Consider the following 27,183-nt stretch of genomic DNA (forward strand, 5'->3'; position numbering starts at 1 on the left):
TATGACATACGCCTTGGGTAATGGACTGTATCATCTACTGATAATTATCTTCTGTCTAAACACACACCCTAGAGACAACTCAGATCACATGACCAATAGTAAGCAACCATGACTAAGGCTGTTAACCAACACAGAGCTTCAGTGTACTCCATCACCATTGCTAAAATCTGGAAATCCATGCCCCTTGCACTGCAAAGTGAACTAAACTCCAAATTCTTCCAGTAGCACTTAAGTCTGTCTAAGCTTTAACTAAGACAATCATTGCTCCAACCAGTGACTACCACCCTTGTCCCATTTCCACGCAGGATTTAGACTGGCCAAACTGCGTTAACATACGTCTTACAACCCAAATTTGGCTACTTTCCCCTACCCCCGAATTCTTTATGCTTTATGGTAACTATTGAGTTCTATCAATCTTAATATGACTTTCCTTCTATCCACTATTATCAGCTATTTTTAATCAATACTGTTGTAGCACTCTGTCACTGTCACATGCCCTTACGAGCACCCCTGCAATACCAGGCAACAACTCTTACCATACTTTTTGGCCACCAAACCAGGACCGAAGCACTAAACGCAGAGGAGAGTCCATATTTACCAAGGATATTCACACCTCCAGGCTAGTTGCCCAAAACAATGCATCTGAAATTCTACAGGTGCAACTAACACTAGGTAAGACTGCAATCCAAATTGTAGCTTGCTACAGATCCCCCACCATACCCCAAGATTCTCACTACACCTTTCTAAACATACTAGAAAATATTAAGATACAACCAAACACCCTAATACTGGGTGATTTCGACTACCCTGCCATTAATTGGGAAAACATCTCGGGTAACAACACCTTTGCCCAACAGTTCTTGGAATTCATAAATCCCAATGCCCTGGATGAACTAATCCATAGTCCCACCAGGGACTCAAATATCCTGGACCTGGTCATTACCAACTTGGGAGATTGATGCTCCATACCAGTGGTCACCCCCTCGTTGGTCAGGTCTGACCATAAGCTAATCACACTTGATGTCCATATCCCACCCCCACCCACCCCCAGTAGGAAAACCTCCATAAAAAACTTCTCCAAAGCCAACTTCATGCTACTCAAGTCAGAAGTGACAAACTTCATAACACCCTTGCCGATGGGAACTGAAAGTTCAACTGCTGAATCCTACACTAAGGCATTGTACGAGCACATCCACTCGTGCATGAATCATGCCATTCCAAACAGAACCAAGATGGTCTTGTCCAAAAAAAGGAACCCAATCTGGTGGCCCCCTGCCATAACAAACTATACAACAGAAGGAAGAAACTGTTGCAGAAAAGAGGAAAATCCCAGGATGCAAAAAAATCTTTTACAAGCCTCAGTAAGAAGCTGAGATCCCTCATAAAAATCCTTCAAAGCTAGTTATAAAAAATAAAATTGCCAAAGATTCCAAGGACAACCACAAGGCATTCTATAGTTATGTTGAGAATCTAAACGGCAATGCTCAGATCTGCTCTGAGCTACAACAGAATGGCATTAAATATACTGATCCCAAGGATATTGCCAATATCTTGGCAGATTGATTCAGTGCCAACTTCACCCCCCACTCTCTCCCGCTAAAGGGCCCATCTGAATACCAAAATATTGGCAAATTCTGGTAATCATGGCCACATGGGTAAAAATGCACTCTTCAAAGCTAAGAATACAGCATCCATGAGACCAGATGACATCCAGGGCTGTGTACTACATGAACTACAAAATGAACTGGCACCTCACGTAAGTGTCATGTTTAATCATAGCCTCACCTCAGGCTTCATGCTCAATGAGTGATGCACAGCTACAGTTATCCCACTCCACAAGGGGGGATCCACCTTGGATCATCATCCCATCAGTCAGATGAGCCTGATCTGCAAAGCCATGGAACGCATTATCATGGAACTTATAAACAAAGACATTGACAACCTTCAAACACTGGACTTCACCCAGTTTGATTTCATAAAGGGCCAATCTTGTCTCCTCAATCTGATTGACTTCTTCAAATCAGTCTCCAGAGCCATGGATGAGGGTAAGGCAGTCCACACAGCCTATCTGGACCTCGCCAAGTCCTGCGACACCATCCCCCACTCTAGAATCATAGATAAACTGACTAAGCTGGGCATTAATCCCTATGTCACTTGATGAGTTGCCAATTGACTTACTGACAGAAGCCACACTGTAAAAGTAGCTGACTCAAAACCCAGCTCCAGACAAGTGACAAGCGGAGTACCTCAGGGTTCAGTCCTGGGACCGCTCTTGTTTGGCATTTACTTCTCTGAAGTACAGGCCAGCACTAAGGGACTCTGGCTAACAAAGTTTGCAGATGACTTCAAACTGGGAGCCATTACTTAATCCCCAAATGATGTGGATATTCTACAAAAGGGCCTTACAGAAACAGATGCTTGGTGGCAGAGCCATGGGCTCAAGCTCAATGCCAAAAAATGTATAGTTATCCCCATTGGGACAAACCATGTACCCATGAATTACAACATAAGTGGCAGTACACTAAACACCGAAAGTGTGATAAGGGACTTAGGGACACAGGTAGACAGTGGTCTCACCTTCGATAACCACATAGCCACAACAGTCAGGAAATCCTTCTATGTGGCACACCTCATCACTAAGGGCTTTTCATCGAGAAAAAAGGAGGTCATTGTCCCACTGTACTCATCCCTCATTAGACCCATTTTAGAGTACAACGTCCAGTTTGGTATGTACCTCACAAGACATCTGCAACAACTGGAAAGGCCACAGAAATACCTCACTAAATGAATCACAGGCCTGAAGCAGATGCCCTATGCAGACCATCTAAAAAACTCCAGCTATACTCTGTCGCATATCGCCTACTCAGAGGCGATCTCTGCTTAACATATAAGGCCATGTCAAAACCAGTGCTGTTGGGCATGCTGCACTTAAAGAAATCCCAATCCCTCAGAGCCACATGCTCCAGGGATCTAAACCTGGTCATCACAATGAACAAAACATGCTGGAGGGATAAGTTCCTGACCCAGAGACTCCCCATTCTCTGGAATAGACTTCCTATACATGTCAAGCTGAGCGCCTCTTTGGCTCTCTTCAAAAGGAACCTTGACGACTGGATGGGAGATAGGAAATTCACCCCGGGGATCACATCAGTCTCCCTGCTAGACGGTGGACCAGGGAAGTAACTATTCTGGGAAGAAATAGCCAGGGAATTGTTATGGCTAGGCTTGTATAGGCCCTAGGGCCAATAGCCTAGTACCAACCTATGAAGCTATGAACATCCTCTATCCACTATCACTGCCTGTACTTCTTATTTCTCCTTCCTGCCACACTTTCTCTTCCAATCAGATCTTGTTCACCTCCATGTTTTCTCTCCATAATTACTCTCTCTGCCCTACCTACTATTTCCTATCCCCCAGAGAAATACCTGTACTGTTAAAGTAATAGAATCATGGAAACACAGCACTTAACTGTTTTTATGTAACAAACTACCTTTATGTCACAATTAATGTTAACCCATACAACTGAAAGTTAAATAACATTGAACTAATTTATTTTTTCTTAGTGATGTGAGGTAATACTGTATTGTTTTGTCTGTTTCATACACTGAAAAAAAAAAATATATATATATATATTTATATATATATATATATATATATATATATATATATATATATATATACTACATATGTTTGCCAATTTATATGTACACTTGCTAATTATACGTTTTTTGTCTATTACTTCTAATACTAGTCAACAGACAGAAACTGTACAGACCAATAAAATAAATAATTCTTGCTCATTTGACTACAAATCTCACTTTTTTAACACATTATTCATTGACAAGTGTAGGTTTAAATAGATTTAGAAAACATAAATGCATTATATAAACCTAAATTAAATACAAGATAAAAGCATATTACAATGTGAAAAGTATATTGAATTCAAAAGTAATATACAATTATTTAAAACAGCTCTCTGCACTGAACTCAGTACAAGTACAGCTAGGTTTTAATAGACGAAGAAGATCAGATAGAGAAAAAGGGAAGAGAAAATGTGGGAGAGAGAGAAGAGAAACGTTCAGAGCATAGAATATACAGAGGAGAACGCATTGGCAGGGTGAAGAAGAGTTTAGTAAAGAGCAGAAACTGGAGAGACAGATGGAGAGAGAGAGAAATAGATGTAATTTGATTGCTCTGAGTTCTGATAAAAAAAATAAAATAACCTGCCCTGAAAAATAAATCGAAATTAAATCCAGAAACAGTGTGTTTTCAAACTTGCTGTTATATATTTAAAGCTTTTTTGGAGCAGGCTCTACTCCCTGACATATGGAGGGTTATGCCTTTTCCATCCCTACTACTTACATACATATATATATATATATATATATATATATACACACACACACACACACACACACCCGCACACACACACACACACACATATATAATAACTCTGAACTTGTTAAACTACAGAGTAAGGCAATTAATCTGAGGAGGGGTGACTTCAAAACTTAGTATATCCTACTCCACACTTCCAGAGATTGCAATTACTGTCTTCAAATTATCAAGAAGAATCTTTATGAAAACAGTGCCTATGATGTGCTCTATTTAGTTATCTTACTGGTAGAAGTCTGAGCCAACTTTGCTGATGAAGGCATTATGTCAAGGCTGATATTATCCCTCAGTTTACGCAAAACTTTGATAGTGTAAGGCCGTGTACTTCCATACTCTCATGTATACTGTTTTAACTATCTTATGCAAGTTTTGTCCTTAAAAATAGGCACATATGCCTTGTGGTATATCTCTATAGTAATTTTCACAAGAGATATGAATCAAATCACAATCACTTTTAAAATGTACAACAAAGTTCAACTTTTCACATTCAGCTCCATCTATACAATTAACAGTTGCAGAGATTAGCAGTCTGAACATATGCAAAAACTCAGCACTGCTTTCAGTCTCTGAAGATATCTCCCGGATATTTTTCTGTCGTATAATGCTTGAAAAGTAGTTTCAGAATTCACTGTCATTCTGCTGGAATCTCAGTTTATTTTTCAGAGTGCCTAGAGTCACTTTATTAAGTCTCATACTTGTGACAAGGACCTAACTGTAGATGGTCCTGAACAATAAATTGAAATACAAACAAAAAAGTGTGTTTTAGAACTTGATGTTATAGGTTCATAGGTTCATAGGTACATACTAGGCTAATGGCTCTGGAGCCTTTACAAGCCTAGCCCATAGAAGTGCCCTGGCATTGTGCCATCTGATGTAGGTTCCCAGTGCCTCTATCAAGTACAGCCACTGGAGTGATCCCCGGGGTGAACTTTCTATTTCCCATCCATCTCTTGAAGAGAGCCAGTGAAGTGCTCTGCTTGACATGCATGGGAAGTCTATTCCAGAGCACGGGCAGTCTCTGGGTTATGAACCTGTCCCTCCAGGTTCTTTTGATTGTGGTAATGAGGTTGAGGTCTCTGGAGTGTGTGGTGCAGAGGGATTGTGATTTCTTTCGATGTAGCATTTCTAACAGAGCTTGGTCAGACATGGCTTTGTAAGTCAAGCAGAGATCACCTCTTAGTAGATGATATGAGACAGAGAATAGCTGGAGTTTTTGAGTCTGTCCATGTAGGACATGTATTTAAGGCCTAGGATCCACTTTGTGAGGTACTTTTGTAGTCTTCCCAACTGTTGTATGTGCCTAGTGAGGTACATGCCAAATGGGACATTATACTCGATGACTGGCCCAATGAGGGAAGAGTAGAGAGAGGTGATGACCTCTTTCTTTCTGGATGCAAAGCCCTTGGTAATGAAGTGCGCCACATAGAAGGACATTCTGACCACAGTGGCAATGTGGTGGTCGAAGGAGAGGTTGCTGTCAACCTGTGTCCCCAGATCTCTTATAATGCTTTCAGTGTTCAGTGGACTCCCATCAATGCAGTAATTATTGGGAACTGAGCTTTTCCCAAAGGGGATGATAACGCATTTTTTGACATTAAGCTTAAGGCCGTAGTATCGACACCAGTCATTGGTCTCAGTGAGGCCTTTGTGTAGGATGTCTACATCACTTGGGGAGTTAATAATGGCTCCCAGCTTGCAGTCGTCTGTGAACTTGGTCAGCCAGAGTCTCTCCATGTTGGCCTGGACTACTGAGAAGTAGATGATACACAGGAGAGGACCCAGGACCGATCCCTGTGGGACTCCACTCATGACTGGTCAGCAGTTTAACTTGGAGTCTGCTACTTTAACACTGTGGGTTCTATCTATGAGCCAATTTGTAACCCACCTAGTGATATAGGGGTTGATGCCTAGTTTGGCGAGTTTACCAAACAAAATGACCAGCACGTAGAAAAAATGCCACGTAGACCGGAATCCCCAAATAAATCCGACCCCTTTAAATTTGTGGTTTTACAGCAGGTGAAATGTGGGGATAAAAGGGGTTCCTGGAAGCTGTAACTCGATGAGAAAGAAACCTGGTGGCAGGTATTTCTTAATGCTTACCTGCCACCAGGTTTAAATGATGTTGTGTCTATTTCCAGTAAATTAAAATTAAGAGTTTTTGATAGATTAGTTTTTTCTGTTATTGTTATTTGGTATAAGCATCATAATATTTATTCAAGATAGTATGAATTTCTTCATTTTATTAGAATTTAAAATATTATTGTGTTTTTTATATTTATAGCTTTTGTATTTGATATGTTGGGAATTGGAATTTTAAAAATGTATATTTATGTATGTACTGATTTATAAGTTAAATATTTATTAATGCATATAGGTTTTAGTGTTCATTATTAATTGGTGTTAATTGATTGTTAGGTAGGGTGTGTTCAATATATATAAATATGACTGCATTTGCTCTGTTACTTTGTCTGAAGAAGTTTGGTGATATCTACCAAACAAAAATGCTTACTGTGTTTTGTGAAATAAAATCTTGGATTTATTTGGGGATTCTGGTCTACGTGGCATTTTTTCTACGTGCTGGTAGTTTGGTGAGTTTATCAATAATTCCTGAGTATATATTTAAATGATTTTTTGCAGGAGGGTCTATCCCCTGAGATATGGAGAGTTATGACTTTTGCATTCCTTCTTCTCATACATGTATCAGATAATTAAATACACTGTCACATCATTGTTTATTTTGGTCATCCACCATTTCTTAAGTCCCAAAAGCGATCTTCTACGGCTGAATAAATCCGTCAAAATTAATACAGTAGTACAGATAAAGCCATTATGGTGCTGTCTGGGTGGGGCATATCACCACAACTTCTTTCAGAAAGTGGCAACTAATTAGGCTTGCTCGGTGCCTTGAGGGAAAGAATGCTCATCCCCTCATATAACCAGTCCATTTGATCATGATCTGTGATGAGGCATTTTTCTTGCACAAAATACAAAGTAGGCCTGGGTCATGACAAAAGAGAATATTCCAAACAGTGTACTTAGCTGAGTAATACATTTAAAAATAAAATAAATAAAAATATAGACAAGTATATAATTTTACCTAAGTTAATATAATAATATTTGCTTTCCATTGGAGAAAAATATTTAGGATTTAGTGAGCTTTTTAGACCATGTGACACTGAGCACATTCTGCTTGCCAAGATAACGAGATGAACCCAAGATGGCTAATACAAGTTTTGCCTTGTATTTCATGGTCTGCAGTTCTAAGACTCCTAATACATGCTCACTGCTGACAGCAGATAACAACTGGAAATTGGGTAAGACCGAGAAAACATTTTGAAAATCTACTAGATGTAAACCGCCTCCTACTTTTCAGACAAGCTCAAGTTGGGTATTGTTACCACTAAATCAGTTTTGTTGATCATCAGCATTTACTTCTAATGCTTGTCTGTATGATGTTAATGAAAACAGTTTTTGTTTTATGTTTGACTTGTCAGAGGTTTTGCTTAACAACAAAAGAATGCATGGTGTAATACATTTTATTGACTGTATCAGAAAGACTGCAAACTAGGGTTTGCTTAAAGAGTACAATAATTTACTTACTGGGCAGTTTCCTGGAGTTTGTATAGTATTTAGATTTTGCAATATTGCTTGTAGTGTATGCTGCAAAAGAAGATGTTCATATTGATCACTGCTGCAGTAGGCTTAACTATATGGTGTATATCCTGCCTAAGATATAATGGCCAGCCAGCTTCCAAAGCTTCAGGGCACATTCCATGTGGCCAGACTGTCAAGCAGGTCAAGATGAACTGACTAAAAGATAAGTTTGGGTGCAAAGCCCGTAAGAGATTTACTGCCACTGAAAAGGATACTTCTCTGAGGTTGAGGTTCGACGGTCAGCTTGAGCTTTCTTTTGCTGGACAGATAAGTTTACCTTTGGGAAAACTCTCCCATTTTCTTAGAATTTACTGATGTCTTATTATTTTCCTCTTCAGGAAAGTTATGTTAAAGCTAGAACTGTTGTGTTTTAACAGACTTTTGTGAGACTGTAATATACATTTAATCAGAGCATTAATTTTTTTCTGTCAATTTTAAAGTAGTGTAAACTAACTGAAAACATATTTTCTACTGAGAAATTATGTATAATTTTCCACAGCGGGGTGGTCATAGTGTTTGAAAGTGCTTTTTACTGTGTTTTTTCTATCAAGAAAAGTACCTTCTGTCAACTGGCACTTTTGCCGGCATTTGCTACTTCTCTTCCCCTGGAAAGAGGCACCATTTTTGGCTTGACCATGGAAAAGATTGTTGATCCCACAGTCAGTCCATCTTTCAGCCACAAAAAGAAAAAGTTTAGCAAACAGTCTTTGCCACCACAGCAGGCTAGCAATTTGCCTCAGCCATTTGTTGTACCTCAGACTACGAAGCAAATGGAATGTATGTTACCATGCAACCGGTTCAAAACCATAAACCAGTGTGAGTCTACATAGTCCAGGACTGAAAAGGAAGGCACAGTTCTCCATTTCTTTTGTAAAAATTATTAATACAGTTTCAGAACACTCTCTCAAAAGTATCTAAAATTATATTTTATTAAAAGTAATCAATGTTAATCGTTTTTGTCCCCCGAGCTCAGGACATCATCTTCAGAACATACCAAAAATTAGTCAAACTTCATTTAAATAGCTAAACAATCAAATAATTAAGTAGTCAACCAGTTGACTAATTAACTTAAAGATATAGCACAATAGTTAATGCTAGTCATCCAATGCTTTATAAATGAAAAAAAAACAAGAAATGCAAATATTATGATAGCAAATAAAATCAATAGTTTGTTTGTTTGTGTCTTTCGGCTTTTCCCGATTAGGGGTCGCCACAGTGGAAGTCTGCTAATGATTGGCAGTAGAGTTTTACGTGCTGGCTTGCCAGGCCTAACGCACAACCTTCAATGAAGGAATGCCCATTCACGCATGTCGCCACACAGAAGACGCTCTAACTGAGAATCGAACGGGCAACATCTAACTGTGAGGAGACAACGCTACCGCAGCACCAAAACCATTATAAGAATGCATCATAATAAAATATTTTTAATAAAATGACAAAGCTAAACAATCTATTTTCACAGTTTTGCTGCTCTCATTTTAAGGACTGTCTAGATGGATACATGGTCATTCAAGCCAGGCTTCACTGTAGCATCCAGTTTAATTTGCTAGGGCAATTCCCTATATTTCAATTTGTTATTTGCTAGGGAAATTCCCTATATTTCAATTTGTTTTCCCAATATCCCCCTCTGGCATTTGTCTGGACTTTCTCCAATATCCCAAACTCAGACGTAGTGAATCCTGTACATGTTAGGGAATGTCTATTAAAGCATTCTTTGTATTACCTCTTTTCAAGTCATATAAATGTTCACATATTCTTTTGGAAAGTTTCCTTTTCATCTTCCCCACAGAGTACGCCTGATATTCTGGGCAAGTTGCTAGATAAACCAGTCCTGTAGACTCACAATTCCCTTTCTGTAAAACAATTTTTGACCTATAATAATTGTCCAAGTTAGAAACTCTATTCTCATTTATCTAATAACAAAATCTACACTGGTGGCATTTTGTAGTACCTTCCGCAGGACCGGCCTTTGGACAACTAGTGACCTAGGCAAAATGGCTCCACGGTGACCCCCTCACCACCTGGTGCCCCCATCCTGGTCAACCTACATCATCCAAATTACTGGAAAAGTGCCACTACAAGAGAGGCTCCCTAGGTAGCTGCCTAGTTGGCCTATGCCTAAGGCCAGCCTGGTGATTCTTTTTCCATCCCCTTTTCTAAAATGCCTTTAATATTCATATCCATCTTGTATATAAATAGTGAGGTTGCATTTGTAAAAATCCAAGAAGGATCCAAGAAGGATCTGGAATGAAATATCACATCTCCTTTAGTAAAGATGGAAAACATCAGAATTATGATATCTAAAGTGAACAAAAATATTAGCAAATAACTGTATAAAACAGCATAAAGCAGTACAAAACAATCATTTGTAGAGGGGAAATCACACTTTGTAGAAAATGGAAAATCTACAAAACCACAAATAACTGACCATTTTCCTTTTGTCATAGCACCTGTGACAAAAAACAAGCTCCTGCTACATTAAAGTGGCAATATCTGTACATACTTTCATGCACATGATATTTCAAGATCTGAAACAGAGTGCATTTTCAATGGTACTAGTATCTTGCACAAGGTCTTTATAAATGTTTATAAAGAGAATACTATCCACCATATATAGTTGAAGAATTGGGGGTATAGCTACAGCAAAGTATTTTTTGTGCTTGATACAATCTAGTAATTTCACAAATTGAGCACATGCACACACACACACACACACACACACACACACACACACACGCACGCACACACACACACACACACACACACACACACTCATAAAGCTATGTGTACACATATGTATATAATACTTGAATTAAGGCATATTTTCTACCCCTCAACATTGCTGTTGACATGCTGTGGTAAAACAGAAAGGTGTCTTGGCTGTAGCAATTGTCAAACACTGAAGAGAAAGCTTGCCTTTCCTACTTTATAACTGAGCCCTTTCTTCCTGTTCTCCCTTCTACTCCTTCTTTCCTGTTTTATTTCTGTACTTGGTCTCTTCCTTGGGGCACTCTTTATTTTTCTCTGAAAAAATGTTATTCAAATAACTAAGTTTATTAACAGTGCAATACACAAGAAGCATTCAAAAGGCACACATTATCAAGAACAATGTTATTCAGCAATGCAAACATTTTAAGCAATAAGTATCAATTATGCAACTGTTAAAATAGTGATAACTACTTTGAATAATTTCAACATCCAAAAGACATTCTAAGAAATAAACATTGTTGTGACAAAAGGAGGTACTGCCAGCCATCCCAGGAGAAATAGGGCAGTGGATTTGTAAAATATGCCAGGACAGCTACCTGAAATTTTGTAAATACTTATATGGCATTTGTATATCAAACTGATTTGTACAGAAGCTTGTGCTGAAAATGTGTTTGTAAGGTTTGCTTGTTTTAAAATGTATCAACAGTGTGCCCTGCTAGAAGCAAAAGAGATGTGCATGCATTATTCTAACTGCTTTAAAGTATACATTGTAACAACATATACTAGAAGTGAATAGGTTAATCTTAATCCACCTGACTTTGCAAAATATTCTTGAAATTAAATTACTTTATGAGTTAAGCCATAAAGATGTTATCCCACAGTTTTGAATACAACCAGAAACACAATGTCTATGTTAGAGAATATATGATAGCTCCTGTATGAAGAATGGAATGGTTTTATGGTTTTATGACTTCCAACAGCTACACCGCATCTAAGTAATATTCTATCTGTGTGCATTGTAACACAAAGGTGTTAAATACTGACAGCTTCTAGTGATGGTGATAGTGCAGGAAACAGAGTCAGATGGCCAGATGTATGTGATGTCATTCTGTACAGAAATAATGTGTTAATATTAGAGAAGAATGAAGTCTCAGGGGCAGTCTGTTGTTGGAAACCTGACTAGAAAGATCCTCACTCCCATCATCTTGCCTTGCTCTATTCAGTAAGTAGAAACAGTAATTCTGCTTATCAGTTAGTAAAGTAAAGTGAGACTAGCTAAATGCTGTTTTCTGTATCTGTGTGAAACTTTCCATCTGTGTTATTTTTAATATTTCCTGTGACTGAAACTCTGGTGTTTACTGTAAATAGATATTTAGTATTTTCATGTTCTTTTATTATTTGTCATTAAATATATTTAAACTTCTCATTGTGGCTGGTCCTTTTTAGAAAATATTTAATCTTTGAGAATATTTGTATATATTTATTTGGTGATAACTCTGGCCACTCCTGAAAGCCTTGCTGTTTGGTCAACATTACCATTTGTATTAATATTAATTTCACCCAGAATAATTGGATACTCCTTTAAGACTTAGGGGTGGGAGGTTGGCATACTGGTTAAGGTGTTTATCTTACAAACCCAAGGTGTAGGCTTTGATTCTTACATGGGGTAATTGGCTAGGTTTAAAATGGTCCATAAGGACAGTTAGCCTAGTAATAATCTATGAACCTGTGAACCTATGAAGTGCCTTATAGTAACTGACTGGTGGCAGTGAAACTACCTTATAGGCTGGGCAAAATGTGACATAGCTAGTAAAGCTGTGCTAGCCTTTCCCATGTATGTGTATGTGTCAGCTACTTGGGGCAGGGACATGAAGCACTAGTTTCTCAGAGAAAGTTGTGGAGGACTTGGCTTGGGCACTCGGCTGAGGACTTAGCTTTGAAGCTGTGCTAGTGGGGAGTCTTACTGAGGACCTGGAGGGAGACAGATAGAGAAATCCAGACCCCAGGCTGACTGTTCCCTGTGTGCTCTTAAGACAAATGTTGCTTGATGCATAAAAATCAGCATCTGGAAATTCTGAATGTATTCATTTGTATTCCAAGTAAGCATCCCTATCCAGTGTCAGAATTGAGGATTCAGGCTCTATGATTACTGGCCCAGAGTGGGAACATCACAAGGGTAACGAAGTACAAACCTGTTAAAAACAGAGGAATTTAAGGAAAGGATAATGGAAATTATTTAGGAGTTATTAGGGAAGATAATAAAGTACTCTAAAAGTTATAGCTAGTGAGTGGGATAAAATGAAAGTTGAGTTTAAAAATTGGGTAGAAATAAAAGTAAAAGAAATATGGTTAAGAAGTAACATGAATTATTTAGAGGGGCTGACAAAGGTTAAACTATTACAGAAGGGTAATGTCACAGAACAAGAAGAGGCACACTAGCAGAGTGCTAAATAAATAAATAAGGGAGTACTTGGATAATATGCACATATTTAGAGAGACTGTTGTTAAGCAACTGTTTTTAGATAATAACTCCAGAGCACAAAAACTTTTGGCACAATGACTTAGGCAACAGAAAGTAGAAAGGATTGTTGCCAAACTTAGGGAGCCAATAACAAGAAAAATAACCAGAGATCCTGTAGATGTATTAGAGATACTTTGGAAATGTTATGAAAATTTGTATAAAACAGAAAAATAGGGAAATCCAAGAAAAAGCACAAATGTAAATATTTATGGAAGGCATACATATGCCAAGGTTAAAGGAAGATCATGCTCAACAATTAACAGCTAAGATAGGAGAAGATGAGATAAAAATGGTGATGTATAACCGATGTGCAGGAAAGTGTTCGGGAGTAGATGGAAGTTTGGATGCTAGGAGGGAAGAAAGTGATAAAGATTTGAAAGGCTTTGATTAACAGTATTTTAAAAAGAAGTGGAAGCACCAACACCCTGGGAAAAAAGCTGTAATGGCTGTAATACCTAAAGACTGTAAACAGCTATCAGATCCAACTTTATATTGCAAAGACATGTGTCTGGAGCTTTTCTCCCTGGTCCTCCACTGAAAATTGGCTCATTCCAAGTCAGACTTTTCTTGTAAACAAATGTTAAATAAAATAAAATAAATATTGGCCCATTTCAATTTTAAACAATGATTATGAAGCATTTATGTTTATAAGGGCTAAAAGAATGGGAAAGGTTTAGTCAAAATTGATAGATATATATCAATGTGGTTTTATGGAGAGGAGGCAAACATTGGATAGTATTCATAGAACAATGATAATCCAGATGGAAGGAAAATGTAAGAAAATACTACTGTTTTTGTTGGGAGTTGATGCAGAGAAAGCATTCAATACAGTAAGCTAGGATTTTATGAGTAGAGTGATGGACGCATTTCCATTTCCTGGATGATACAGTGGTGCAGCGGTAGTGTTGTCGCCTCACAGCGAGAAGCTGTCCGGTTCGATTCTCGGCTGGGGTGCCTTCTGTGTGGAGTCTGGCTGTCCTCCCTGTGTTCATGTGGGTTTCCTCTGGGTGCTAAGGTTTCCTCCCATGTTACAAAGACATGCATCTGGTGTGTTTCTCCCCAGGCCTCTGCTGAAAATTGGCTTCATTTCAAGTCAGACTTTCCCAGTAGACAAATGTTAAAATAAAAAAAAAAAAGAATAATAAGGTTAATTAGAAGGATATATCAAGGATCAGAGGTAAAAATGAAAATGGGAGGGTTCATCCCTGATAAGTTGTATCTGAACAGATGACCAAGCAGGGGTGTTCTCTTTCCCCTTTGTTATTTCCTTTATATTTAGAACAATTGACAAAGAAAATAAGGGGCTTAGAAATACAAGAATATAATTGGTATGGTAATTAAGAAAAGTTGATTTCATCTGCAAATGATATTATTTTGTACCTGATAAAACTAGAAAAGGACATCTCAGTGTTGTGAAACATTCTGAGACTGTACCAGTTTTTTGGGGGGATATAAAATTAAGGAAGGCTATAGCTATAAACTACGCAACCACACACAAATTGTTTCAGCAATACCCATATTTATGTGGACATGATAAAATGAAGTATTTCGGAGTATGGATTAAAAAGGATTCTGTTATGGCAGCTAAGGATATGTGGGACGAGACTTAAAAGATAATGCAAAAACTGATAAACTGGAAGTTGTTGCCTATGGATATGGATGGCAAGATACAAGATGTTAAAATATTTTTAATGCCTTTATTTCTATACACAGGTCAGGTAAGTTTTTATCAACCAAAAGAGAAGTTGTGGATAGTAATTAATAAAGAGTGGGTTTTATTTGAGAGGAGAAGAGGGCAAGAGTCAAGTGAGATAAGTTGATCCTTCCAATGAAACACAAAGGTTTAGGATTATCTGATTTGAAAGGATATATTAGATCTACACAGTTAAGGCTCTTAATATATAACACAAGCAGATAGCTACAACTCAAAGTGTAACGGGATGATAATGAAGAAGACGTAATCATGAAATAAGAAAAGAATGATGCAGATCCTTAAGGAGAATAACAACAGTCATGCAGAATATTGTATTTATAAAATAGCAGAAACATATACTAAGAGCTAAGCCTACAGAGGAATGAAAAAAGGAGATTTTGTAAATAGTGATGATTGCAATTAGATGTACAGAGAATCGATAAGAGGGGACTGGAATTTACTGGAGGAACTTGGCAAAGGAACCAAGGTATTGGAACAAATAATTAGAGAGGGAAAGGTAAGAGAATGGGATGAGACCAAGAAGACATTTGGACTGCAGGCTATAGCCTGCCTTCCCATCAGGGACTGATATCAGAGTATAGGCAAACAGGGACAGGGGAATCCTAAGTGAAAAACCTACACTGGTTGAGTTTTTAGTTGAATCTAGAACTGAAGCTACTATTAAAAAGAGATAATTAGTAGGAAGTATTACATATTGCACAATAACTCTAGAAATTAATCAGAAGAGGTAAAAAAAAAAAAAGATTGGGAGGAGCAATTCGATAAGCAATTCACAAAGAAGCAATAGGAGGACATACATATGACTCCCAAATATGCAACGGAATCTAGAAGATTTAGAATTTTGCCTGGGAGTGTTTGCATAAGTACTTTTATATTCCAAGCAGACACCAAAGAATTTTCCCTCAGGTAGATGGCAAATGTTGGAGGTGTAATGGGGAAGAAAGATGTACTTGGAAGCATATTTTTTCAGAGTGCAATGCTTTGCAGATTTAAAAAATTCCCTACAGAGTACACTGTCAGGTATACTGATTAAGCAAATGAGTGTAAATAAGGAAATTCATTTTTTGAGCTGAGATACACAATCTGAATTGCCTAGACATAGTAAGGCCTTGTTAAGTTTAATTCTGGTGGCTGCCAAAAAGCAATTACTAGACAAATCTGGTGAAAGGACAGTTTGTCAGAGGGTCAAGAATGACCAGCAATAATTAGGATTTTATAAAAGAATGTGACCTATTAGAAGGAATGTTTCTGGCAAGGGAGTACCCTAGGAAGTTCATTAGGAATTTAAGAATGGAAGTGGAAAGAGGGAGAATAGACAAATTCAGGCCCATCCTAGGAGAAAGAGAAGGAGCAAACATTAATAATGAGAAGAGTGTAAATTTAGGGGAGGATTTTCAACAGGCCCTTATATTAGAATATAATGCATTGAATAGAAAAATTAAAACAATATTCCAAAAAGAGTGGGAGAGATTTGGCTCCCTTACGGACTTGGATGGACTCCCTCAAAGGATACCTAAGGTTGTTTTTAAGAATTCCATTAGTGTTAAAGGCATACTAGAGACAACAAATGATTTGCATAGAAAAGGAGAAAGGAATAGTAAGGAAAAAATAGGGACCTTTAGGTGTGGGAAATGTAGACAATGTGAATTTATAATGAATACGGAAAAAATTTATTTGGAGAGTAGGGGACGTTGGCTAATTAGTAAGGGATATTTTAACTGTGACTCCAGAGGTTTGGTATATTTTGCCATTTGTGTACAATGTTTTTCCTTTTATGTGGGCAAGACTGAGAGAACTTTAAAGAAAAGAATATATGAACACATATACGACATAAAAAAGGAAAAAGAGACAAATGCACTGTTTAGACATTCCAAGGTATGTGAGGGATACAAATTTTGTTTCTTTGTCCTGGATCAGGTTAAATGTGACATTAGAGGAGGCCCCTGGGAGGAAATAGTAGGTTATAGGGAATTATGGTGGCAGCTAACCCTGGAAGCGAACAAAGCCCCTGGATTAAATGAATATATATCCATCTTACCCCTATTAAAATTAAGAGCAACTAGAATGTGAAAAGAAAAAAGAAAAAAGAAAATAAATGCAATATAAAATAAAAACAGAAGATGGCACTGTTGCTATGAAATGTTGGGATATTTTTATTTTATTTTATTGTTTAGAATGCATCATTGAAATGAAATAATAACAACATTTTTAAATTATATACATAACATATCATATCACATATTGTTTTTAAAGAAATGTTTTAAATGAAAGGTATTAAAATGTATGAAAGATTTAATGAACTAGTGATTTTAAATGAAAAATGAATTGTTTTATCATTAATTATTAATGAATTAGGTGGAACTTGATTTGATTAATGAATTTGAAATAAAAGGTTTTTATTGGGTTTCATTTAGGGAAGTTGTATAAAAGACAAATGAAATGAAATGTCATTTATCTGATGAAGTCCATGTTTATAGGGACGAAAACGCAGGTGTAATTGAAGGCGTTCATAACGTTTTGGTACTACGTGTTTGATGTGTGGAAACAAAATAAAAAGTAGTGGCAGTACTTTTTCTCCTTGGTTCTCTTTTTGTTTGTTCATCAATTACTAGACAATGGAAATCAAAGTCTAAACCAACCATACTTGAAGTAATGAATATTGTAACAGGGATACAAGAACAAGAAGTGGGATCTTAAGAAAAGGGAAGGAGTAATTACATGGAACAAATGGAGATTGTAGAAGAATGGAGTTTAAGAGAAGATAGGAATTAAATAAGTTATGTAATGTTGAATTAATATATTGTATAGAACAATATACATGATGTCAATTGTTTGTAAATGTGAACTTGTACATATAGTTTGATTACTTTTATATAAATGCAAGTTAGCCAGGGTCACAAGTGACCATTCAATGAAGGTATGTTTTTAAAAAAATAACAATATTTTAGATTCGGTACAGAGAAGGAATGAACTATTAACCTGCATATATGTTTTGTATTATTTTTATTGGACTCAGAAATGATATATGAAAAAAAAAATGAATACATCCATTATGCAGATGTATGGACTGCATGTCATATATGAATAACAAATCATAGAATACTCAATATGCACACCAGAGGATTCCACATTATAAGTGGTCTAGTATCGTATAGGAGACTACTTATCTGACCACTAGGGACCTTTCAGACAGAAATCCATCTCCTAAAATAATAGACATTTTTTATGACTTGTGATACAAATATGTAATTAACTGTGTAATACTTACACAATATGGTCATACATCCCACATTGTCTCATCTGTACATCGATGTGGGCACATTTACCTTCTTTGCTGAACCATTTTATTTAATTTTGTGCTTCTTCTAAAATATGGTACTTGGTCCCTTTAGGATGGACAAAAATGTGCCCCTTTCAAAACTGAACTTGTACAGTACAGCTTACATAAGTGTGTCTGGCTACACCAATGCTCTGAGGCAATTGCACAGCCACTGAAGCACTTAAATATCAAAGCAAAGTCTCAACCCTCCCACACAAACACGCAGTCAGCAAGTTTAGGGCATTAGTGAGGCCTGTGAAAACTGTAAGAAACCACTCAGATAGCTCTCTCCCTGCATTCACACTAATAACATTACCTGCACCAACTATTATAGTGCAGTTGAAACATAATGGCACCGTTGATATCAGAGGGTCAGTAGAAGACAGATTCCCTCCTTGTCCTACTGCAGTTAGTTTCCAGCACATTTACAGTGAATACTCTTTCATTCACTTCAGCTCACTTAGTGGCTGGATATGTTGAAAACTGTAGAAACTTATATCAAATCAGACTGTTTCCTTCCAGAAAGGGATTAGTAAAATAGTTGTCAAACATTTGAATGCTGTTTGGTTGGGTTTGTACTTTGCAATTTGCCTGTCCGTCATAAAGACATTGGGAATACATGGTTAAAACAGGTTTCAGTGCTGTGAATTTCTGAGAAACTATATTGAAAGTCATTTAGGAAGTAATGCAATGTCAGAAAAAGTGAGATGAAGTTAACATTTTAGGTACCAACAAGATGTGCACTGAAGTTTTCTGTAAAAAAATACTTATGGAACAATGAACTAGCACCAGGTATTTAACACACTTTTCTTCTGTTCTCTTTACAGACAAATGCAATTAAGACTTCAAAGTACAATATTTTCACATTCCTGCCCCTCAACCTTTTTGAACAATTTCAAAGACTAGCAAATGCATATTTTTTATTCCTTTTGATACTACAGGTGAGTGCAATCTAAACTTTTTAAATTATATTTCATCTAACACAGAGTAACAGAGACAGCTGTAGCTCTGAACACTTCAAGCAGTCTTGTCATAGTTTGGGGACACAGATACAAAGCATGTGGTTCTAGAAACTGGCTTAACTTTTCTGACTTTTGAAAAAGGGAAGTGGTTGAATCATGTTTGTTTAGAACAGTACTTATGTCATAAAACTTCAAATCATGAGGCCTAGTAAATACATTTGCACATCGTCTTTTTTCCTGTAAATGTGTGTATGCCTAGCAACTCGGTTATAATTGCATAGAACTACTGCTATTGTTGCATTTTTCATTAATTTCTGACAAAGTTCTTACTGCTTTTTGTATGAGCATTTCACTATAATAATTGTTTGTCTCATTAATGTCTGAGAATTGTCACACTGTATTATTTATATGCTATTGAACAGGTTCTGGGTCATTGATAAAGCCAGTCTGTTGATCAGCCAACCTACAGGATTAACAAACTGAAAAAAACTAAATAACCAAATAGATGGGGTTTACATCAGATGATCGAAAACGGAAAATATCGAAGCGCAAAACACCAAACTTGCAACTGGAAAACATCAAACGTGAAAAAAAAAACCCACTAAACACCCAAAACAACCTAAAAATGCTCTATGCAGGGGGGGGGGTAAGCCATCCTGCACCCCCACACACCCCGCTACTTAAATATACCAACTCTGAGATCGCACTACAGTGCAGTAAAGGGAAATCTTCCCTTCCCACACTCTATGGCGACCTCTGCTTCCCATTTCAATGTTTTCCGTTTTCAAGGTTGCAAGTTCGAAGTTTTGAGATTTGAACTTGTCATCTTTCAGTTATGTGATATACACCCAATAGATGTGATGGATAAATAAAATGACATTCTTTTATAATGTGGTTGGGCTCACCCTCCATGATATATTGAGGAGCTCAGCCATCTGGTAAGGTACCAAAGCACAGCATTGCTCCCAGAGGTTGAGAGGAGTAGTGGCATGGGTATCAAGAGCCCTTTGGAGGTATGGGTAACTGTAACACATTCTGCTCACTACAAGGAAACACTGACACAGACTCATAAGTCACTAGAGAAAGATTACATCTCTTACCTTTTCTGGGAACACCTGGCAACCCTATAGGATGAGTTAGGAATTGCTACTGTGGATAGAGAAGTCTGGATTGCTTTGTTAAAACTGCTACTACCATGACCATTGCAAGGATATGTGGTTTAGAAAATGGATGGATGAGTCACTGCATCTTTCCAGATGTGCCCTTAGAGCATTCATCTACATACCAGGCTCATAAAAAGACTATGGTAATCTCACATCCACAAGACTGTCTGAATGCCCTGTCTATCACCTTAGTCTGTATATTAAACTGCTAGTATGGTTAGGAGTCTCCATTCTCTGCCACAGACTCTGACCTTGATATTGTGCAGTTCCTACAGTTTTTCTTTTTTTTCATACCATGCACATTTTCCATCCTTCCCACCACCCCATCCTCAATACATTCTTTTAATGCTTTACACTAGCACCTACCAACTTCTCATCTATGTTATGCCAGCAATTTTTATGGCTCAGCTTTCTTTTAAATACCAAAAAAGAAGTAGCCATTATAAAATATTCTAATGCTGGTACTGAATGGAGCATACATTTTTGCTTCTTAGTAATAGTGATCAGATTTTGACCTGGCTTTAAACTACTTCTGTTATCCTGAAAATTATTATAGTCTTGAGGCCTTGGTAAAATTTATAACCATTTTAAAATAACTCATTTGTGTGCTAACGGCTATCAGTCAAGAGTGATCACTGCATTGTGCTTAAAATATGCCGGTATTAGAGTGAGACATCATGGAAAAACAGAACTGACCACAATATTCCAGATTTTTAAGAGAGTAAAGTATTTGTGGCTGAATGCAGATACCAATATGTAGAGCCATCCTTTACTAATCAGGCACCCTGTGCAAAGGGCTTCATGGTGCACCCCTCCACCTTACACGCACACACACACACACACACACACACACACACACACACACACACACACACACACACACACACACACACACACACACACACTCACTGCCTGGTGTTCCTATGACACCATTTCATCCTGGCCTACCCGCACCACCCAGATTACTTTTTAAAAATTTTCTATTATTTTATATTACTCTTATTACAGTTTTTTTTCCTACATTCATTCATTTATTCATTCAAAATATCCTAACTTGACAAGCTTGCACTCCGCTGAAAACTGTGGAGGAAGTAATTGCATGAAGCTGGGGACTGAGAGCTGCTAGGCCCACAGAAACCTTGCAGTCCTAGATGATCTGAGGTGCATTTCAGATTTTTTTTAAACAACCTGTTTGATGCCATGATGTTAAGAAAATACATTTAGCCTTATTTTTTCAACTTTACTTTTTCCAGCATCATTTCAACCCACCCTAACTGACCAGAACTGCACTGTAATAACTACAGAGGGAATAAGTAGAGCAGTAGGCCACCAGAAGCCATGGGCTTCTAGATGCTCTGAGGTGCGTTTTTCAACTTTTTTCCCCAAGCTTTTGATGCAATGATGATCTGAACAAAAAATCTTGATTAAGGAAAGAACTTCAGTGTTATTCTTCAATTTTGCTTTTTCCTGCATCCAGTCAACAAATCTTAATTGACCAATATTACGCTTGGAAGAAATAACTACATTAAGCTGGAGGTTTGGGAGGTTGAATAAAAAATGTAAGGAAAGAAATTCAGTCATTTTCTTTATATCCAAGGTTTGATGCTCAAAATTTACAACATAATAGTTTATCAGTAAAAATGAGAAGTTAGTGTTTATAAGATATATAATAGTACTTGTGTTTCTACCTCCACCCCAATAAAAATAGTCACTTTCTGCTTATCTCCCCTCAAATGTTAGACTGGGATGAAAGTCAAGGCATAATTGTCCACAGTTATGCAATTTTCAAATTGCTGCTGTCATACATATACATGTTGTACATATACACATATACTTACATATACATATACACATATACATATACATATACATATACATATTATGCTTCCACATCTCTACCCCAAAAGAACAGCCACCATCTGTGTACCTCTCTATTAGACTGGGACACAAATAAAAAAAAAAAAACAGAACATAACATATTTAAACCAGTTTTGTCAGACATATATAAACAGCATGTCTTCTTACATTCAGAGAAGACAGTCAGCTGCATATGCATATTCTGTTTGATTGTGAAAACAGTGAAAAAAATATGAGTGATATTCCCAGCATGTTACTTCTAGACATTACACAGCTACTTTACAAACTATAGTGAGCCACTGTGCATACCTCTGAAGTCTGTGAGGAAATTTAACTAAATAATGACCACAATGTCCCTAGCCCAACACAAGCCATAGTGACATGTGCAAGCATCTGAGGTTTGAGAAGAAAATTTAAGAAATAAGCATATTGTTCCCAGACATGCATACAAACAACAATGATCTGTTGTGCACAGCTCTGAGAAGGGCTGTTTTTTGACTAGGCAGGGTTCAGGACAGAGGACAATACTAAGCCTGTGTCAAAATACACTTATACTATCTTAGAATGTGGGGGCCACCATGCTAACACAAGCTGTGAAGTTCTGGATCATCTGCAGTACATCTTATGCCTTACTGTTTTGGAAGATGATTTAAATAGAGTAAATCACAAGAGGGAAGTTACTTTCATCCTGATAGCCCCTACTCCCACCAGGTAGTCATAGCCACTTCTGTGTACACCTCAGATATCTGATTGTTACGGAGTAGGAGGATCGTGCAATGTAGTTCATCTTTGTTCTGTACAGTTGCCAAACATTAAAATATTCCAACCTACGTCAAAGTTGCTTCACACATTTGACAATATGCAAAACCAGAATAATGAACAAGCAACAACAAGCAGCTAGTCATTTTCCGCTACAGACAGCACCAGCAATTATAGCTACTTTGTGCATATCTCAAATGTAGAGTTAAGTAGTCCATCATATTTCACACAAATGTACATTAGTCCTGAAAGCCATGTAGTAACTGCTTAAACAGTGCAAAGAATAACATGTCAGTTACTTTCATCATACCTCTCAACTGTCCAGATTTTTTCAGAATGTCCAGGTTTTCACTTCATATTTTTAGTCTGTTCCTCTTAAAATTTGTTGTCTTCTGACAAATGACCGAGCATTAAAGTCACTAAATATTAACAAGTATTTGAGTTTCAGATTTCATTTCCTTCAGAAAATGCATGCTAACATCATTCCTGTCATTCTAGCAACTTTCTAAGTTTATAATATCAGTATTTAAAATCTGTCCCCATTTTTGGTCCTTTGTCTCCCCATTATTTTAGGTTTTCTTCATATTTCTTGTGCTAAGAGGTTGAGAGGTAGATAGCTTCAACTGCTACTCCACAGTTAGAACTACTTCTGTGTGCAATTTGGGTGATTGTGATAAAAATGACAACCATGTAATGTATTTCACATATTTCACTCAAAACAGTAGCCATACATTAAAGTATTCCAAGTTGCTTTACAGAAATCACATTAATCCTTCAAATGCACACAAGTCCTGCAATGCCAGATACTGACTCTTTAAAGTGAGAAGAACAACAACAGGCTCAGTTATTTTCTACAGACAAGCCCCCCCCCCCAAAAAAAAAAAGAAAAGGTACATCTAAAACTAGCAGCTGTGTTGTATTTCAGCTTTGTTCCATGGAAACAATAGACACACCTTAAAGTATTCCAAATTACTTCACATAAGTCACAGTAATACTGCAAATGCATAATAGTCCTACAGAGAGCTCCCACCCCATCCAGCAGCTGCAGCTAAAATGATAGCCATATGTTGTATTTCAACTTTGTTCCATGCAAAGAGTAGCCACACTTTATAGTATTTCAAGTTTCCTTACATAAATCCTGTTAATCTTGCAAAGTTAGAATAATGAACAAAAAAAAAAAAAAAAAACTCATAGTCATATTCCCCTACAGACAAACCAGCATTTTTATGTTAAAAGAATTCATTTAGTTTGTAGTAAAGCAAGTTCTGCATCAATAAACATTTTAACTAAGGAAATTATTTTTTGAGCAATGATACAGATTCAGAATTTCCTAGATATAGTAAGGTCTTGTTGAGTCTAACTATGGTGGCTGCCAAAAAAAGCAATTAGTAGAAAATAGACATTGAAGTTTAAACCAGCTGTATAGAAGTTACCAGAAAAGATTGAAAGCACTGTCATTCTACTCAGTATCTTACATACTCCGGAGGGAAGATCAATAGCTTGCCTTCTGAGCCATTAGAGACCTTGTGGACCTGGATCTTTTGTATCTCCAGTAATACAGTAATCCCAGAAGTACCAGAACAAGGGATCTAAGTCTTCACCAGCAAATAAACAAAACAAGGGAGAAAGATTACTTCATTAAACAGTGCCTTCACCATCTGTGGAATAGCTCTGAACTGCAAATTAAGCAGTGTGATACATTATCTTCCATTAATGACAACTGGATAATTGGATGAGTGTTGATAAATTCACCTCTGGCTTGACTGACCTGACCCTCCTTGTGAGAGAAGATCCAGTCTGATGCTGAGTATTATTAGCAAAGACTAAATGGTCAAAAACCTCAATTGCCTTGCATTTTCTATGATCCCATGAAAAAATAATAGTGTACAAGGAGGAGAGCTAGCACAGTGGATCTTATCTGGCATAATTAAGGTTAATTCCATCTGCACAGAAACAAGGAAAGTAAAGTGACAGTCATTGATAGTCTGAAAGTTAGCAGAGATGTTTATGTCTTTGAGCTGTTAACAAGCTGCTTTCCTTAGTCAAGGGTACAAGTTTGAATCCTTTTACCTGCACTTATGTACTGTATGACTTTAAGCAAGTCACCTAACCAGGCAATGGTCCTGGGTCATATTGATTAACAAAATGAATAACAAATTAAAAGGAATTCTTAGTATACAAAAGAAAATGCAACATTGCTTAATGTGGCTGGGGTGTTGGAAATGCCCCATCTTTGCTAGAGCACATAGATGTCAGTGGCACACATGAATAGCATCATATATGGCAGTCCTCAGAAATGGTGTATAGGAACCCATGCCTTCCAAGAAATATTCAGCCTGGTACTCTTAAACTGGGTGAAGAAAAGATCTCAGGCATGTGAGATAAAAATACATGATTACCATACAATGTACTGTAAAACAAATATGCTTGTAGAATAAAGAGCACTGGACTGTAGGCATTCTGGAGTTAACAACATAGAGGAACATATAAGTGATTAGTTTAGAAAAAGATAAGCAAAAATTGTGGGGAAAATTTAAAGACACAGTCAGAAAGGTTATACAACTATGTGCTCAAATGTGAAAAAAAGAAGTGGAACAACCTATTATGGTTTTATGTAGAGGTGAAAGTAGGCCAAGATTAAAAAGGATAATATTATAACATAAAAAGAAAAGCAAGACAAGTGGAAGACAGAAAGGACCAAGTGGAACAAAAGAATATCGGAAGACATTAAAGAAAGCAAAGGTAACAACATAGGAAAGTAAAATTGAGTTTAACAGGATGCATATTATTCTTTTATAGACACATTAGCTAATTGGGAATTATTAATAAAGGGAATAAAAATAGCAATTGCAAAGGATAAATGTAGGAAGAAGAGATTTATGTTTCTGTTTAGAAATCATGAGAATGAAAGACGAGTGGACTTCATAAATAAGCATGAAAATAACTTTTTAAATCTCATTTAATGGCTGTGATATAGCACATTAATAAAATACCTAATATCCTCATCACAAATGTTAGCATTAATAACTAATATCTTTATACAAATCAGCAGTTTTGCTTTGAAATAAGAAACTTAGTATTACTTTTCAACAATTGCTTCTTACCCCCATAACTGTGGGAATACATGGATGAATCTCACACCTTTCCTGTGATGTAAATATCTTACAGATACTTCCCTCCAGAATTCCCAAAGAACCAAACAAAGATGCTTGACATATTGACCATAGACAATATAATGCTGCAATCCATTTTGTATTTCTCCAGTCACACAATCAAAGTGTCCTTTTTTGATACATGTATAGATAAATATAGAGAAAGAGAGAGAGAGAGGGCAATAATGTAACAAAGTTTCAACATGCTTTGTGATATTCACCTCATCATACTTAAATCTTTTTTTTTCTCAATTTTTTTATTTTTCAAATATATTTGAATGAATTCCATAGTATTTCTACATAACATCTTAAATAACTATGTACAGTATTTACATTAGCCTGACACTATAATAAATCTTAATGTATACAGTTACTTTATAAGTATGTCCAATCCATTATCAAAGTGTCTGATCAATTATTGTATAGTGTCAATCAATGATAAGACTTTTCCCCATGGGTTGTTGAAAAATGGCTTTAGATAAATTCTTAGCTCTTTAATTTTAATTTCCAATAATGCTGTGGTCTTCATTTGGCTGTACAAGTCTTCCAAAGTTGGTATTGTGTTTGCATTCCATCTTCTTATAGGTTCATAGGTAGGTACTAGGCTATTGGCCCTAGGGCCTATATAAGCCTAGCCAAAGGTACCCTGGCTTTCGCCACCCAAGAAAATTATTTTCCTGTGTCACTGTCGAGCAGAGCCACAGAAGTGATCCCCGGGGTGAATTTCCTATCTCCTATCCAATCATCAAAATTTTTCTTGAACAGTGCTAATGAGGAGCTTTGTTTGATATAGATAGGTAGTTTGTTCCAGAGTATGGGAAGTCTCTGGGACAGGAATCTATTCCTCCAGCGTGTTCTGTTTATTGTGGTGATGAGGTTTATAGAAACTATTTTCAGTGGTGAGAATCAAACCTTGCACCTTGTGGTTGAAAGGCATATATCTTAACCACTGTACCACTCAGCCTTCTTGTTATATAC

The 27,183-nt window shown here is 37.0% G+C and overlaps 1 protein-coding gene across 1 annotated transcript in view; it reads left to right on the forward strand.

The window, feature by feature from the left end:
* LOC122814860 (phospholipid-transporting ATPase ID-like) overlaps positions 1 to 27,183 on the forward strand; it is a 2,026,011-nt gene that overhangs the window by 1,037,901 nt on the left and 960,927 nt on the right. Inside the window, exon 4 of the mRNA XM_044087143.1 lies at positions 19,140 to 19,253. Coding sequence (XP_043943078.1) covers positions 19,140 to 19,253 — 114 coding nt within the window. The remainder of the gene's footprint in view (positions 1 to 19,139; positions 19,254 to 27,183) is intronic.

This window comes from Protopterus annectens, chromosome 1.part1 (assembly GCF_019279795.1).
Source record: "Protopterus annectens isolate FY-2018-M chromosome 1.part1, PAN1.0, whole genome shotgun sequence".
Taxonomy (NCBI): Eukaryota; Metazoa; Chordata; order Ceratodontiformes; family Protopteridae; genus Protopterus; species Protopterus annectens.